The sequence below is a fragment of the Tupaia chinensis genome, unplaced genomic scaffold (genome assembly GCF_000334495.1).
Source record: "Tupaia chinensis unplaced genomic scaffold, TupChi_1.0 Scaffold143758_1, whole genome shotgun sequence".
Taxonomy (NCBI): domain Eukaryota; kingdom Metazoa; phylum Chordata; class Mammalia; order Scandentia; family Tupaiidae; genus Tupaia; species Tupaia belangeri.
This window is the reverse complement of record NW_006203607.1, coordinates 2555033-2573597: the sequence shown is the minus strand read 5'-3', so window position 1 is coordinate 2573597 and position 18565 is coordinate 2555033. Positions and strand designations below refer to the sequence as shown.

Here is an 18565-nt window from a genome sequence, read left to right as displayed (position 1 = left end):
TTTTCTTTTTTTGGAGAGGTTTTTGCTATAGGGCGCATGCGCTCGCCAGACAGACAGAGAGAGACAGAGAGATAGAAAGTGAGAAATCACCCCCCAGGGGGGATGGCCATGCTGCAATCCCTTCTCCTCCATTCTCCTCTCGGGATCTTGGGCACGCACACACGCCCGGCTTGAGTTTAAGCCACCGGGTCCGGGACTCGAACCGTGGTCGACTACGTGGGAGTCCAGCAACATAGCCATTATGCTAACTGCTGGTCCCTACTTCTTTTTTTTAAGAGAGATTTTTTGCTATAGGGTGTGTGTGCTTGCCAGAGAGACAGAGACAGAGAGAAAGCAAGAAATCACCTCCCATGGAGGATGGCCATGCCGCGATCCCCGCTCCTCTATTCTCCTCTCAGGATCTTGAGCATACACACACATGCGCCCGGCATGAGTTTAAGCCACCAGCTCTGGTACCCAAACCGTGGTCAGCCATGTGAAAGTCCAGCAACATAATCATTACACCATCTGCTGGTCCTTTTTTTTTTTTTTTATTTTTTAAAGAGAGATTTTTGCAATAGGGCATGTGTACTCATCGGAGAGACAGAGAGACAGAAAGCGAGAAATCGCTCCCCGGGGACAGGGGAGGTGTGTGGTAGCCACGCCACAATCCCTTCTCCTCCATTCTCCTCTCGGGATTTTGGGCACACACGCCTATATGCTCAGTATGAGTTTTAAGCTGCTGGGTCTGGCACCTGATAGCAGTCGACTACGTGGGAGTCCAGTGACATAACCATTATGCCATTTGCTGGTCACCCAGTTTTGCATTTATGAAGGACTTACCATGTATTAGGCACATTCTGAATACTTTATATGTATTAATTCATTGAATCATCGGTGAAGGCATGAGTTACAATTATCTATACCTTACAGAACTGGGGCACAGGGACCAGCAGTTAGCGTAATGGCTATGTCGCTGGACTCCCACGTAGTCGACCGCGGTTCGAGTCCCGGACCCGGTGGCTTAAACTCACGCCAGGCGTGTGTGCGTGCGTGCCCAAGATCCCGAGAGGAGAATGGAAGAGAAGGGATTGCGGCGTGGCCATCCCCCCTGGGGGGTGATTTCCTGCTTTCTATCTCTCTGTCTCTCTCTGTCTGTCTGGCGAGCGCACGCACCCTATAGCAAAAAAACCTCTCCAAAAAAAAAAAAAAAAGAACTGGGGCACAGAAATTTAAACTAATTTGTGGTAAAACTCACAGTGGCCCAGCCATGGTGGCACAGGCAGTAGGGACCACTGTGTGATACCAGTGCCATATGGGAGCTGGGGTTTGGATCCCCGAACAACTTGAACATCCTGGGCTCTGCAAGGAGCACACCTATGTCCTAGGTGGCTGGAAGGCTGGCAGGAGATCACAGTGTGTTGTGGTTAAGACCCAGTCAGGAGTGCCTGTCTTTGTGTATCTCTCTCTTATAAATAAATAATGTTTAAAAACAAACTGTAACTCACATAGCTAGAAGTTGGTGGAGCAAGAATCAGAAATCAAGTTGCCTTGGAGCCTGTGCCCCATCCCTACACTACACTGCCTGTCTACACAATCCTCTCATTTTTCCAGACCTACCTCTTCGGTTACTTTTACAACTGGTCTCTGACTCCCCGAAAGAACACTCACCACCCTCTGTGTCCCTGCAGCACTGACTGAATCTCTAGCCCAGCACTGAGCACAATGCAGGATCTATCCTACTGCCCGTCGCCCGACTAGTCTGGGAGCTCCTTAAGAACAGGCACTGTGCTTTATTCATCTCTGTAACCAAGTACTACACAGAATACTCCAGACTTCATTGAATGCTTATTGAATGTTTATTCGATGAGTAAGTTACTACTGTTACAGGGCATTATTACACTTTAGCAACAAAAAATACCATCAAGCCAGCCAGGTTAGCATCTCACCCACTGCAGAGGCCAACTACTTCTCGAATAATCAGTGTGCTACCTCGCCAGCCCAGGGGTCAGACCTCCTTCCACAAGAAGATTCCTTCACTTTCTCTTTATAGAGTTTCCCTGGATGGCAGTCCTTTTCCCACTCGCCACCCTATCCTATCCCACCTCCGGTATCTCATCCTAGTGCCAAGGCTACCCTTCCTTGCTTTCCAGACAAAAACCTAGAGGAACTGAACTGAGCCTCAGTCCATGCATAATGGTAAGATTTAGAGCTAATACTTGCTTAGTGTTTAAGATTTAAGTGTTTAAGAGCCCTCCATGGTTCTAAGTGCTTTATATAGCACTTTACTACTCTAAGTTGTATCTCAGAGGGCCTCAGGCATCACAGGGGTTTTACCTGTCTGGTCAGCATGAAGCCAGAGGATGCAAGGGTTAGGGAACTTCAGAGGGCCTCCCAGGGGCCCCCCACCTTCCTCTGCATGTTGACGACGAAGAAATTCGCTATGACAGATTCCCGTTTCTTCAAACACTTGCAAGCTCCTAAGTCAGTTGAAAGTGGGGAAGAAGAGGCATACCCATAAAACCATTAGGGAATCTTCGTCTCAAGTGAAACAGGGAGAAAGACTGTTTATTACAGAGAGCCTCATTCTCATTTTCACTGCAAAAATCTCCTAAAAACTTTAGGTAAAGTAAGAAAAAAGTTACTTTTCTAAACATATATAAATTTTTCTGAAGTCAGTTAAACAGGTTTAGAAATCACAGGTTTTTTCCACACACACACAGAATGAGACTCACTCACTCTCAAGTAGCAGTAAAAGAGCTTGTTTGGGACACTGTTACAAGCCAACAAGTCTGGTCTCGCTGGACAGCCTTTCCCACGTACAAAACTATGTCGTACAGCCAGCTCATCAACCTCCTTTTCAAATATGTCCAAAATTAATGGAGAACACTCCTGGCTAATCCAGTATTCTGCTGGCACAAAGATCACTAAATAAAGAGCTCACATGCTTGTTTGTAAAGCCCCACTCATTTCTGCCCTATCTATTATGTTATACAGCACTGGGTCATTTAACTCCCAAATAAGTCTACACTCTAGGTAACTGCAACTTATCAGCCTGCAAGTGACCTTTCCCTTCCTGACCCAATTCCATTTCCTGAAACGCTCACATAAGAGGGGAGAGCCCTTATCTTTCAGTACCAATGGTCACTCAAAGAGGATCTATGAAAAAAAAAAGTAATAATGGACATCTAACTTATTTTGAAGTTAGAATACAACCTCAAACCAAAAAAAAGACAAAAAAAAAAAAAAAGCCCTTCAATCCTCTCTAAAAGAAAGACTGTAGAGGGAACTAGCAGTTGGCGTAATGGCTATGTCACTGGACTCCCATGTAGTTGACCATGGTTCAAGTCCCGGACCCGGTGGCTTGAACTCACACCGAGTACATGTGCGTGCGTGCCCAAGACCCCGAGAGGAGAATGGAGGAGAAGGGACTGCAGTGTGGCCATCCCCCCTGGTGAGTGATTTCTCGCTTTCTGTCTTTCTGTCTCTGTCTTTCTGGCGAGTGCATGTGCCCTATAACAAAAAAACTCTCAAAAAAAAAAAAGACTGTAGAACTCTTGGTTGAACTACTGACTCTTGCTAACATAGAGTTCTTGGGCCAGTCAGTGGTATGGTGGTTAAAGTGGCTGGATCCGACATGGCCTACTTCATTCACAGTCCTGGACTGGGCAGCTTGAAAAAAATCATACAGTGTAGGTATACATACACACCCAAAATCCCAAAAAGAATTAGAAATGGAGGAGGAGGAATTGCTGTACGATCATTCCCAGGGCAGGGCAGGCAGTGCTCTCTCTCTCACCAGTGAGCATTACACACCCTCTGGCAAATTACAAAAAAAAAAAAAAAAAAAAAAAGATAAAATTCTCAAAATCACTACTAATTTAGAAGTAGTAAAATGCAAAGAGTGATCAGAAAGAACTAACTAGTAAAAGAAGAGGAGAACAACAACCAAACTCTAGAATCATGTCATAAAACAATGCAGAAAAAAAAAAAAAAGAATGATCATCCCTTCCCCCAAGTTTAAAAAAACCTGAAGGCCAGCCATATAGAGCAGGAGCTAAGGGCTGTGCACAGAAAGCTGGACCGCTTTGGTCAGCTGTAGTTCAAACTCTAGTGACAGCAGGTTGAAAAACACAGCAGGTGCATGTGCTGGTGTGACTGAAATCTGAACAGGGTGGAGAAACGGAGAAAAAAGGATTGCAGCACGGCCACACATCAATGGAGTGTTTCCTCTCTGTCTCCCTTTGCCAAGTACAGGCACCCTCTGGCAATAAAAAAATAAAATTAAATTAATAGAAAGATTTCTATTTGGGACCAGCAGTTAGCATAATGGCTATGTCGCTGGACTCCCATGTAGTAGACGGCGGTTTGAGTCTTGGACCCGGTGGCTTAAACTCACCCCAGGCGTGTGTGTGTGCATGCCCAAGATCCTGAGAGGAGAATGGAGAAGGGATTGCGGCGTGGCCATCCCCCTGGGGGGTGATTTCTTGCTTTCTGTCTCTCTGTCTCTCTCTGTCTTTCTGGAGAGTGCATGCACCCTATAGCAAAAACCTCTCCAAAAAAAGAAGAAGAAAAAAAGATTTCTATTTAAATGTTTAAAATAAAATGTTTGGATACAGAAAATACAAACTTTATTAGTCTAGAACATGCATTTTCAATGAGGTGTTACTGCCCTCAAGGGGGTAGAAAAACTTAAGATATTACATTGTACAGTCCTCCAAAGCACAACCTTACCTGAAAAAACATCTTATTCTTTGGTCTTAAATTTCACTGGAGGAGAAGGACAATAGTGAAAAAAGGACTGAGACACAGTGACCTAGAAAGTGCCTTTAAGGGGAATACTTCATACTTACAGATATTACTGTGAGTTAATTTGTATAACTGCCCACACAGTAGGCCTTTCATTAGCTGTTCTAGCTATTCTACTAGGCTAGAAGTGCTATCACTCCCAGTACTGCAGGAAATAAACCTAACCCATGAGGTTGCAATTTCAACCTTTCCCCCCAAAAAATGACCTTATGATTTATTTACCATCTTTCTTTCCTACAACAAAATCTCGATGTGCAAAGGTAAACTGATCTATGAGACAGTTTATCAAATCTACCTCCCACTGGAAAAGCTGCTGGGGCATAATTCAGTATTACACAATCAATTATGCAACCCAAATCACAATGTAAACGGGCTGCATGCCAAAAGAAAAACAATATATGAAAACTGTTATACAAGCAAAGATCAAATAGTAAATGAAGAAAGTGTACATAGGCCCCAGGGAAAAACAATATTGTACATGCATTTAAAATGTAAGAACAAAATAGGGTGCATAGAGGGAGCTGGACTGAGAGTGGAGGGAACTGATCTGAGGACGTAACTTACCTTCCAACCTGCTCAGGCAGAACAAAACACACCAATCTGCACTCCCCGCTAGAGCCAAACCTCTCCTCACTCGGGCAAACTAAGAACTCACTGCCCTCCAACTCTGCAGGAAATCGGGGTCAGTGGGGCAGGCTTTCTTACCTGGCCACTTTGCGCTTATCATGTGGGTGCAGCTTGGCGGCCATTTCCGGGTCCACCTGGCTCAGGCGTTTGTGCAGTACATGGCCATCCTCCTTTTCCAGCTCTTCTTTCCGGTCAGTCACTTTCTCAGTGCCCATCTCCTGGGGCTATTAAAGGTTTAGAAGTAAATTTAATGTAACATTTCAACAAACATTGAGATGGTGTATGTGTCAGGGCATTTTGCTAGGAACACAGAATAGTGATAAACTGGACAGCCTCACCATCTAGTGAGACAGATCATAAACAGGGAAATTTCTAACATGGTGTGGTAAGCATCTCAGCAAACAAAGAGGAAGGAGGACTGAATACGCAGGGAGTACCGCAAGGAGTACCGAGCTCCCCTGAGCTCCCCTGCTTCCTGTCAGAAGTGCAATCAGGTAGCAGGGCTACCACTTCTATTTTATCCAGGAGTCTAGTTTTCTCAGCAAGGGTGACCAAAGAGCGGGACACAACTGCCAGCTCACTTCAGTTTGCAAAGTCTCCCAAAGGCAGTAGCACCTCTGTAAGAAAGGTCAGGGTTGAACACATCCCTGACATTATATATGTATTGTGCTCCCAGCCGGATAATGCTGAATCAGACTAATGTACTGTTAACGCACATGGAAATGCTAATTAATCCACACAGGCGCACCTTTCCCACACAGTCCCCGCCCTTAGGCCACCCTGGAGGAGCACACTTCAAATGTGGAAGTGGCATTCGCTTCAGAATATTAAGTAGGAAAATCACCACTGCTGAGTGTAAGAACTAGCAAGAGTCAACCCTCCTCCCACTAAAATTAGCTCTCAAGAAAGAGGAACCTATGTCTTCAATGAGTTTCAAGTCAACTACACGTACCTTGGTACTGACAAGAACTTTCCAGAGCAGAGACTCAATATAATAATTGGTTCCTCCCACAACAATAGGAATCTTGTTTCGGGCAAATATATCTTCAATGTGAACATTAAGAAACATATCACAAAATTTAATATCAAGAAGAAAAACCTAACTTACTTGGAAAGGAAGGTATTAGTAAGAACCCACATTCGTCTGCTAGCGGAAGGAAAGGACAGAAACCTAAATGAACTGGTATCAGTCTTATGGTTTCTCATAACGTTTCAGAATCATTTCTAATCAGTTCTGGAGGGACTTACATAAACCAGAGATAAAAGCACAATAACTCCTTCCCGTTCTAGAACTTGATAGGTCTTGCAGCTAGAATTCAAAGTTTTATTGGCATTCGGTTTAACAAGCACAAGCCCAAAGACAGTCTTCTAAGGCAAACATAAACTAGTCTAAGGTTCTTTTTTTTTTTTCATCAGAATATTCTTTCTTTCATGTGTGCATTTAGTTTTTAGTGTAATTTCTGATTTACATCTAATTGTATTTATATTTGTGAGATAAAGTATGAGTTTTTAAAAACATACACACAACATGCAATAACTAAATCAAAGACACAAGCACATTCCCTATTCCCAACATTCAATACCACAGTGGGTTTGAGTTTGCATACTCAAAAATCACTCTGCTATGTTCTTGGAAGCATATATTACTTTCTCTAAGGTTCTTAGGTGCAGTCAGTCTCTACACTTTCCCACTGGAGACCTCACTAGAGAAACTAAGAAACATGGTTTCTCAAGGCAAATTGACTTTGATTACCGGGTCCAGCTCCTGGGCAAGTTATTCAGTCTGTCTGAGCTTGTTTTCTCACTTGTAAAATCCCCATGAGTTCTTATGAGCACTAAACGTGACAATGCATATACACCCTCTACCACAATGCCTGAAAAACAGTAAGCCCTCAATTTAATTTAGCCGCTATTATTTCTACTACTACTGCTGCTCTGAATTCTTCTCTTTAAAATCTCTCTCTAAATCAGCAGGTGGCATGGTGGTTAAGGCACACAGCTAACCACAGTTTGAGTCCCTGATCTGGTGGCTTGCTTTCTCTTTCTCTGGTAAGCAAATGAAACCTACAGCAAAATTTTTAAAATAAGATGGCATGGTAGTTAAGGTGCTGGACTCCCACAAGGCCAACCCAGGTTCAAGCTTGACCCTGGTTCAAGCTTGCTTTCTCACGCTCTGTCTCTCTCTCGCTGGTTAAACTGAAGAAGAATAATAAACAAATAAAATTAAATGAGTAATTCTTTAAATAATAATTTTTAAAATAAATAATTTTCTTTTTTGAATTATCTTATTTAACTTTATTTATTTATTTATTTTTTCAGTTTGATGAGAGAGAGAGAGAGCAAGCTGCCAAGTCCAGGACTTTTTTTTTTCTGGAGAGTTTTTTGTTTCTGTTTTTGTTTTTTTTTTCTTTTGCTATAAGATGCGTGCGCTCACCAGACAGACAGAGAGAGACAGAGAGACAGAAAGCGAGAAATCGTCCCCCAGGGGGGGATGGCTACACCACAATCCCTTCTCCTCCATTCTCCTCTTGGGATCTTGGGCACGCATGCAGATGCGCTCGGCGTGACTTGAACCGCAGTCAACTACATGGAAGTTCAGCGACATAGCCATTATGCTAACTACTGGTCCTGCCAGGTCCAGGACTTGAACCATGGTCGGCCATGTGGGAATCCAGTGCCTTTAACCACCATGCTACCTGCTGGTCCCAATAATTCTCTTTTTTTAAGTTTTTATATTATTTTATTTAACTTTAGTTATTTATTTACTTCTTTTAATGTGACCAGAGAGGGGGGGAAAGAGAGAGAAAGAGAGTGAGAAAGCAAGCTGCCAGGTCTAGGACTTGAACTGTGGGCAGCTATATGGGAGTCAAGCACCTTAACCACCACACCACCTGTCGGCCCCAAAAATAAATAATTCTTTTTTATTTTTGGAGAAGTTTTTGCTATAGGGCACGTGCACTCACCAGAAAGACAGAGAGAGACAGAAAGCGAGAAGTCACCTCCCGGGGGGGATGGCCACACTGCAATCCCTTCTCCTCCATTCTCTTCTCAGGATCTTGGGCACCCACACACAAGTGCCCGACATGAGTTTAAGCCACGGGGTGGGGACTCAAACCGCAGTCGACTACACGGGAGTCAAGAGACATAGCCATTATGCCAACTGCTGGTCTTCCAAAAATAAATAATTCTCAAAAAAGAAAAATGGGAAATCTCCCAGCCTATAAGTGATCTGATTAAGTCATCCCATTGTCCTTAGGAAACCTTTCTTAGTTTTGTATTTTAGATTAGTTTTTTTTCCAATTAGACTATATTCCAGCAACAAGTTGTATTTGCTGATATATTTTAATTTGTGAAGGGCTTTCATATATATTATTTCATCTGATAACAACAATCTGGTTAAGTAGGTAGGGCAGGAATTATTAACTGCATTTTAATCTCTATTTGATAGGCAAAAAATATTATCTCATTGCTGTGATCTACATGTCCCTGATTAACATGGATAAAACTTTTCCATGTATCACCATTTGTATTTCTTCCTTTATGAATTACTCCTCATGCTCTTTTAAGTATTTTCCTATTAATTCATAAGCATTCGTCAAGAATGCTCATTAAGAATATTAACCATTTGCCTTTCTCATGTTAAAATTACTTGCCCTCCCCCCAACTATGTAGTATGTTTTTTTCAAATTTGTTTGTTTTAATTTGCTATACGGTGCATGTGCTCACTGGAGACAGACATAGAGAGAAAGTAAGGAAGTGTCCCCCAGAGGAAATGACCACAGAGCGATTCCTTCTCCTCCGTTCTCCTCTCGGGATTTGGGCACACATGGATATCCACCTGGTATGTCTCTCAAGCTGCTGGGTCTCGGCCTTGAACCATGCAGTCAAGCCATGTGGGATTTAGCCACCTTAACCACCACACTACTGGCAGGTCCTAAATTCTTTTAAGTTCTGTTTATAGTGAGTCATTTTCCTTTTTTCCTATTATTAAAAAAATACATATAAAAGAGCACATGTAACACATGTAAATTCTTCAGTCTAATAATAAAACAAATACCCATAAAGCCAATGTAAGAAATGGAATATTGCCAGTTTCTTTGAAGTCTCCTGTGTATATAACCACCACCTCCCCCTATCACAGGAAATTACCATCCTGAATTACTTGGGTTTTGGGTTTTTTTTTTTATCATTCCTTTGCTTTTCTTTACATTACTACCGATATGTATGTATCCTTCAACAATATATGGGCAGGGGCCAACAGGTAGCATCATGGTTAAGGTGGATTTCCACATGGCCGACTGTGGTTCAAGACCCAGTACTGGTAGCTTGAAAATAAATAAATAAATAAATAAATAATACAATGAATAAAGGTAATATATATTTAAAAAGAAAAAATCTTGGGACCAGCAGTTGACGTAATGGCCATGTCACTGGACTCCCACGTAGCTGACCACGGTTTAAGTTCTAGACCTGGTGGCTTAAACTCACGCCAGATGCATGTGCATGCATGCCCAAGATCCTGAAAAGAGAATGGAGGAGATGGGATCGTGGCGTGGCCATCCTCCCTGGGGGGTGATTTCTTGCTTTCTGTCTCTCTGTCTTTCTGGCAAGTGCACGCGCCCGATATCAAAAACCTCTCCCAAAAAAAAGAAAGAAAAACAATCACAACAAATAAATAAATGTAAAAACAAATACATTGGTTAGCTGTGCTTTTTTTTTTAATATTTTATTTTAACTTTATTTATTATTATTGTTACTTTCCAGTTTGATCAGACAGACAGAGAGAGAGAGGGAAAGTGAGAAAAGAAGCCACCAGATTCAGGATTTGAACCACGGTCGGCCATGTAGCAATCCAGTGCCTTTAACCACCACGCCACCTGCTGGCCCCTAGCTTTGCTTTTTTAACCTTTGTTATAATACATAATGGGATGAACACATTTGTATTACACTGTCATGTCCCAAACTGTATATGGTTTCTGAGCTTCATCTCCGCTGACTGATGCATCTTACTACAATTTATTTGTTTTCACCGTTGAAAAGCACTTAGCTTCTTGGAACCAGCAGTTGGCATAATGGCTATGTCACTGGACTCCCATGTAGTCAACCACAAACTATACACGTTATTTTGTATGTGGGAATTGTTCATATGTTTTTGCTATTAGGTGTAATTCTATTATAAGATCAATACATATCTTCTGACCTGTGGCAAGAGTTTTTCTAAAGTAGACAGGTAGTAGTTCTGGTTGAAATACATTGGGACCACTACAAATTCTTAATTATTACATATGCAAATCTAGCTATTTTGCATGGTGGTTACGAGTCCTGGACTACCACAGGGGCAACCATGGTTCCAGTCCCAGGCATGAAGGCTTGCTTTCTCACTTTCTCTCTCTGTCGCTCTGTCCCTCCCAGGTCAAATGGTCAAATTAAAATAAATAAATATATATATTTTAAATCTAGCTAATTTTTCCTTTTTAAAAAGTGTTACATCAGGACCAGCAGATGACGGAATGGTTACATCACTAGACTCCCACGTGATTGACTGTGGTTCGAGTCCTAGACCCGGTGGCTTAAACTCATGCTGGGTGGGTATGTGTGCGTGCCCAAGATCCCAGGAGGAGAATGGAGGAGAAGAGAATGTGGTGTAGCCATCCCCCCAGATGATATTTATCATTTTCTGTCTGTCTGTCTCTGTCTCCCCAGTGAGCACACATGCCCTATAGCAAAAATCTCTCTTTAAAGAATAAAAAAAAAGTTGGGGGCAGCAGGTGATGTGTATAAAAAAAAAGTTGGGGGCAGCAGGGGTGATGTGGTGGTTAAGGCGCTGGACACTCCCACATGGCTGACCATGGTTTGAGTCCTGGACCTGGTGGCTTGCTTTCTCATTTTCCCTTTCTCTCTCACTCTCTGGTGAAAATAAAATAAATGGATGAATAAATAATGTTAAATAAATAATTTTTTAAAGTTATAACTACAAAGGCCCTTCTCTACTTAAAGCACATAAATGCTTAATCAACTATATTCTACCCTTTTATAAAAGGTCCACCAGAAATATACATATTTAACGACAGCATCCATCTGAGATTAATGACATCACATATAATGTGTCATATATAATGAGGCCCTGAATTTATTTTTTCCAAAACAGTTATCTGTCCTAGGAACAATTATTAAGTACTTTGTTATTTCTTCACTGTTTTGAAATGCCAGTCTGAATCTGTTTCTGGGTGTTCCATTCTTTGCCACAAATATATCTAGTATTATTTAAAGGATAAGACACTGGGTCAGCAAGTGGCATGGTGGCTGAGGCACTGGATCCCACATGGCTGAGTGTACAGTTTGAGTTCCAGACCCGACGACTTGAAAAACACGCCAGGTGTCTCCGTGTGTGTGTGTGTGTGTGTGTGTGTGTATGTGTATGTCCAAAAATCCCAAGAGAACGGAGAAAGGACTGCTGTGTGGCCATTTCCCTGGGGAGGTGATTTCTCACTTTCTCTCTCTCTGGGGAGTGCATTCACCCTATGATACACCCTATGACAAAAATTTAAATACATTTTGTAAAAAAAGATAAGAAACTGAAGCACAGCAGGGTTTAGTAAACGCTTTACCCAATAAAATTCACATGGTCAAAAGAGGCTGTTCCAGGACTAGAATACAGATTTTTTTCTGCTTCCTGTATCAGTGTTCTCATCACTAAAATAAGTGTTTCTAGAATTTTAATGTACATATTAATTATGTGAGATGCTTGTCGTAACACAGATTCTAATTTGGCAGGTCTGGATTAGGGCCCAAGTTCCCAGAGAATGTTGACGTTACAGTCTGAGGACAAGCATCTGGATGGCAAAGGCACCGTGTATCTTCCCATCCATAAACACAGTTCTAGTAGGGATGACATTAGGTTTCTGGTGCCCATGCTTAGAAGAAATTGCCACTAGAAAGAAAACTTCTGTTTTGGTATGGGCTGTTTCCACACACCGCACCTAGCTGCTGTCTTTCTCTCCCAAGGATATCAGAGCAGTCGCTTTGTTCCTGAAGTCTACCACTGTGTAATTGGTCACAAGAGGATCCACAAAGCTGATCATATGGTGTTGGCAGATCTTCTGCTCCTGGGCGGACACCTTGTTGGTGATGATGTCTAGGCCTTCATAGACCTAGAGGGAAGAAAATGAAACATGAGAAGGCCGTCTACCTTCATGAAATGCATACCTGATGGGTAGAAATGGTGATCTAACCCTCCCTCCAGCTAAACACTTGATTGACCCATAGCACCAATTTAGCAAAACAATAACAAGAGGGGAAAAAACAAACAAACAAACAAACAAACAAACAAAAACGGGCATTGGCTTTCTTAGCAAACAGCAGCAGTTATAAGCTCAGACTTAAAGATAAAAAGGATATGTAAATCTGGGCCCAAGTGACAATTTCTGCAAGATTAAAAGAAGGTTCTTTAAGCCTTGAACTTCACTTTTTCTATCACAATATTCCAGTAAGGTAACAACTTGCATTGCTCAGAGTTCTACTTCAAAATGCTTAGATATTATTTCTTGCATTTAAAAGGCACTAAAAGGTGTTTAGGATTTGTCTAAGGTTGGTTCCATTGGTGGAGAAGTGACCTACCTATTGATACATGTAAAATACACACACTCAGAAGCCAGCACCCCTTAATACTGCTAGTGGAAACACTGTGCTCTATGCAAATCATACAGGGGTCAGCACGTACAGTCTAAATACTCAAAGGTCTGGAAGCTCTTGATCTGCCAAATTCAACTAAAAAGTTGAAGTGTACTTTTTCCAAATGCAAGGTCTTAGATGGAGAACAGATCTGAAAATACTGGTTTGAAAATGAAGATGAATGCTTTCTCTCTGTAATCACTGATTCAACAGACAGCACTGAATGAACAAATAATAAGTTCCATAGAGCCCGCAAAGATGTTAAAAGCACTTTTTATCTCATATTTCCCTTTACTTATATGGATGTCAAGTAAGCACAGTACAGTGTAATGGGTAGGAGGAGGGACCACGACACCAGGCTGCCTCAGCAATCGTAGCTCTGCCACTTAGGAGTTATTTGTACTTGGGGCTAGCCAGTCACTCACCTCTCTGTGCCTCAATCTGTCATCAGTAAAATGGGGAAGATAATATCTACCTCATCAGATTGATGTGAGGATTACATGAATTAATTCGTGTAAAAAGCACTCTGGTTTTGCCTGGCACATTGCAAGAGCTCTAAGATGCAAACGTCTCCACTAGCTTGTTCTATCAGAGACCCAGGAGGCTGGATGAACTTTCATCCTATCATCTTCCTTCAGCTGGACCTTCTAGAGGCCTCTAAAACGGTAAATTTAAACAAACACACACAGGGAACGGCAGGTGGCATGGTGCTTAAGGGCACTGGACTCCCACGTGGCCAACTGTGGTTTGAGTCGTGGACCTGGCAGCTTGCTTTCTACTTGCTTTTCTACTTTTCCTCTCTCTCTCACTCTCTGTCACTCACTCTTGTCTCTCTCTCGTCAAATTAAAAATAAAAGTAAAGTTAAAATGAGAAAATAATTCTTCAAAAAGAAAAAATATCAACCACATACACACACATACATATAATTCAAAAACAGTAAATCCACAACTAGGTTCACCTTATTTATGAAAGGTGATGGTCTACTGTACTGTTCATGGTACAACAAATGCCAATAAATACAAGAGAGAGTGTTAATGGTTTAAAGTAAGCAGAATTTTAATTTACAGAGTTGGTGAATTAAAGACAGTAACTCTGGGACCAGCAGTTAGTGTAATGGCTATGTCACTGAACTCCCATGTAGCCGACCGTGGTTCAAGTCCCAGACCCAGTGGCTTAAACTCACGCCGGGTGCGTGTGTGTGCATGCCCAAGATCCCAAGAGGAGAAAGGAGAAGAAGGGATTGCGGTGTGGCCATACCCCCTGGGGGGGGGGGTGATTTCTCTTTTTCTGTCTCTCTGGTGAGTGCACACACCCTATAGCAAAAACCTTTCAAAAAAAATAAATAAATAAACTGTAACTCAGGGGCCAGCAGGTGGGTGTGGTGGTTAAGGGCACTGGACTCCCACAAGACTGACCACAGTTTGAGTCTAGGACCTGGCGGCTTTCTTTCTCTCTCTCTCTCTCTGTCCCTCTCTGGTCAAATTAAAAATAAATTAAAAAAAAAAAACCAAACCTGTAACTCATATAACTCATATACTTAATCTTGGTTATAAATCAAATTGTCATCTTCAAGTGAACTGTTAACTCTTTGCCTCTTATATATCATATTAAAAGAAATAGGGCATAAAGATGTAGGTGATACTGACCAAATATCTAATAAGAAAAGAATTACTGTTCATTTCTAGGCATAATATGGCTTTAAGTTACGTTTTAAAGCATCCTTAGCTTTTAGAGCACTATAGCATACTCAAGTTCATGTGGATGAAAGTACCATAAGGCCGGAATTAGCACCAAAGTAATGGGGGAAGAGACTGACTATAACTGAAACAAAACTGGCCAAGTTTTCATAACTGTTTTTTAAAAGAATTATTTAATCTTACTTATTTGTTTACTTATTTTAGTTTAACCAGAGAGAGACAGAGAGAGAAAGCAAGCCACCAGGTCCAGGACTTAAACCATGGTCAGCCATGTGGGAGTGTCCAGCATCTTAACCACTATGCCACCTGCTGGCCCCCAAGTATTCGTAACTATTGAAGCTAGGTGATCGATATACGGGAATTCGAACTACTAGTTGCTCCAATTTCTTTTTTTTTTAGTATTTAATATTATTTATTCATTCATTCATTTCAATTTGACCAGAGACAGTGAGAGAGAGAGAGGGGGAAAGTGAGAAAGGAAGTCACCAGTTCCAGGACTTGAACCATGTGGGAGTGTCCAGCACCTTAACCACGCCACCTGCTGCCCCCTCTTTTTTTTTTTTTTTTTAAAAATTTTTTTAGGGGACCAGCAGGTGGCGTAATGGCTATGTCGCTGGACTCCCATGTAGTTGACCGCAGTTCGAGACCTGGACCCGGAGGCTTAAGCTCACGCCAGGTGCGTGTGCGTGCCCAAGATCCCGAGAAGAGAATGGAGGAGAAGGGACTGCGGTGTGGCCTCCCCCGGGGGAGTGATCTCTCACTTTCTGTCTATCTCTCTCTGTCTTTCTGGTGAGCCACATGCACCCTATAGCAAAAACCTCTCCAAAAAAGAAAAAAAAAATTTGTTTAGAAAAGAATTATTCTATTGGGGCTGGTCAATTTAAAATTAATTTTAAAAATAATAATAAATTGAATTAAATAAATAAATAATTTTTTTAAAAGACCTGGATTCAGAGCCTGCAGGTAGCATGGAGGTTAATATGCTGGACTCTCACATGGCCAACTGTGGTTCAAGTCATGGGCCTGGCAATTTGCTTTCTCACTTTCCTACTCTCTCGCTGATTCTGTCTCTGATGAGTATACATCCCTAGTAGCAAATTTTAAATAGTAGTAATAACAAGAAGCAATAAAAATTAAAGAATTCTTTTTTTAAAAAAAAGACTTGGATGCACTTCACACTTATTATGATACCTAAGGGGAAAAAAAAAAACAGAAAATAACAAATGTTGGCAAAGCTGTAGAGAAACTAGAACAGTTGTATACTAGTGATGGGAATGTAAAATGGTACAGCTGTAACAGAAAACAACATGACAGTTTCTCAAAAAATGAAAAATATGGGAACCAGCAGTTGGTGTAGTGGTTAAGGCGCTGAACACTCCCACATGACTGACCATGGTTCAAGTCTCAGCCCTGGCAGCTTGCTTTCTCACTTTCCCTCTTTCTTTCTCTGTGTTTCTCTGGTCAAACTAAAAATAAATGAATAAATAAAATAAATGATTTTTAATTTAAAAAAATGAAAAATATAATTACAATATGATCCAACAATTCCACTTCACCCAAAAGAATTGAAAACAGGGCATGACACAGTATTTACACATCCAAGTTCAAAACAGCATTATTTACAATAACCAAAAGGTAGAAATAATCCAAGTGTCCATCAGTGGATAAATAAATAAACAAAATGTGGTATATACATGCAAGAGAATATTACTCAGTCTTTGAAAGGGTAAGAAATTTGGGTCACCAGTGGTGTGGTGGCCGTGTGTGCATGTTTGCGTAAAAACCTTAGAAGAAAATGAAGGAGAAGGGATTACAGTGTGGCCATACGCACCGTGGGGGTGCTTTCTAATTTTCCCTCTCTCCCCCCATCTCTCTGTCTTCAGCGAACACACATACCCTGTAGCAAAATTTGAATACATACTTTTTAATTTTAAAAGACTTATATGGGACCAGTAGTTAGTTTAATGGCTACGTTGCTGGACTCCCAAGTAGTCGACCGTGGTTTGAGTCCTAGACCTGGCGGCTTAAATTCATGCCGGGCGCATGTGTGTGCATGCCCAAGATCCCAAGAGGAGAATGGAGGAGAAGGGATTGTGGCATGGCCATCCCCTCTGGGGGTGATTTCTCGCTTTCTGTCTCTCTGTCTCTCTCTGTCTTTCTGGCGAGCACACGCGCCCTATAGCAAAAACCTCTCCAAAAAAACCAAAAAACAAAAAAAGACTTAGATGATAGTTTTCAGGTACAATGAGAAATCAGGGGATATAAGCCATGAAATGAAAATTTCAAAATTTTAGTGCTAGTAATGTTCTCTTGACATTTCTTTTTTTGAAATTTGCTATAGGGTACATGTGTTCATGGAGGAAGGAGAAAGAGAGAAGGTGGAAAAGCACTCCCCAGGGGGGATAGCCACATCACAATCCCTTCTCCTCCATTCTTCTCTCAGAATTTTGAGCAAACTTGCATACATACCCAGCAGTCAACCATGTAGGATCCAGCTGCCTTACACACACACCACCAGCTGGACCAGTAACGTTCTATTTCTTAAGCTGAACTATACCTGTACAGGTATTATCACTTTTTGATAATTTATTGAGCTATACAATTATGTTTTTATGAGTGTCTATTTATCAATTAAAGTCATATACAATTAAATCATTAAAATCGTACACAGTTAAAAAGCAAAAAAAATCAATATTTTACACATTTCCACCAAGAATAAATATCTAACAAACCTAGACACGAATCAATTTTGTAAATGTCATATTTGGGCCAGGTTTAGATGACATTCATATTGTAAATGTCACAACCAAGCTTATAAGTGCTACTATCTGCCTAGAAAACAACTGCTCCACTGGTACAGGTTAGGTTTGTAGCTGAATTGTCTTATATTTCTCCTATTTTCCAACTAATTAATAGCTAGTTTCAGAGTGAGTCTACCTATAACACAGAAAACCTAGCTGCTAGGAAGAGCTAAAAAGATCTGTGCTACCTTGGGACCAGCAGGTAACATGGTGGTTAAGGCGCTGGACACTCCCACATGGCCGACCAGGGTTTGGGTCCTGAATCTGATGGCTTGCTTTCTCACTTCCTCTCTCTCTCACTCTCACCCTCTGTCTCTCTCTGGTCAAATTAAAAAATCAATGAATGAATAAATAAAAAATAAAATAATTATTTTTAAAAATAAATAAATAAAACAAACTTATAAAAAAAAAAAAAAGATCTGTGCTATCATTTTAAAGCAGTTTGTCACTTTGTCCCTATATTCAGAGGACATCTGTGATCTGTGTATATATAAATGACTTTGAACAGGCCAGCCCTGTAGCCTCATGGTTAAGGGATGCTAGGGTAGTTAAACATACACAAAACAACGTAATGCATCACATTTAACAGAAGAAAAGATAAAAACCATAGGATATCAATTGATACAGAAAAAAATATCTGATAAAATACAACATCCCTTCATGATTAAGACTCAGCAAAATTGGTATAGAGGGAACATTTCTCAACACAATCCATATAAGACAAATCCACTGCTACCGTCATACCAAATGGGCAAAAGCTGAAAGCCTTTCTGCTAAACTGGAACAAGACAAGGATGTCCACTTTCCCAAGTCCTGTTAAACATAGTGCTGGGGGGTACCAGCGGGTGGTGTGGTGGTTAAGGCGTTGGACACTCTCACACAGCCAACCACAGTTTAAGTCCCAGACCTGGTGGCTTGCTTCCTCACCTTCTTTGTGTGTGTGTGTGTGTGTGTGTGTGTGTGTGTGTGTGTGCGTGTGT

The 18565-nt window shown here is 41.3% G+C and overlaps 1 protein-coding gene across 1 annotated transcript in view; it reads right to left on the bottom strand.

The window, feature by feature from the left end:
- Positions 1 to 18565, bottom strand: part of TRIT1 (tRNA isopentenyltransferase 1) — a 64734-nt gene that overhangs the window by 9364 nt on the left and 36805 nt on the right. The window contains exons 3-6 of the mRNA XM_006164960.2: positions 12426 to 12566; positions 6368 to 6466; positions 5494 to 5639; positions 2317 to 2459 (exon numbers count right to left, since the gene is read on the bottom strand). Coding sequence (XP_006165022.1) covers positions 2317 to 2459; positions 5494 to 5639; positions 6368 to 6466; positions 12426 to 12566 — 529 coding nt within the window. The remainder of the gene's footprint in view (positions 1 to 2316; positions 2460 to 5493; positions 5640 to 6367; positions 6467 to 12425; positions 12567 to 18565) is intronic.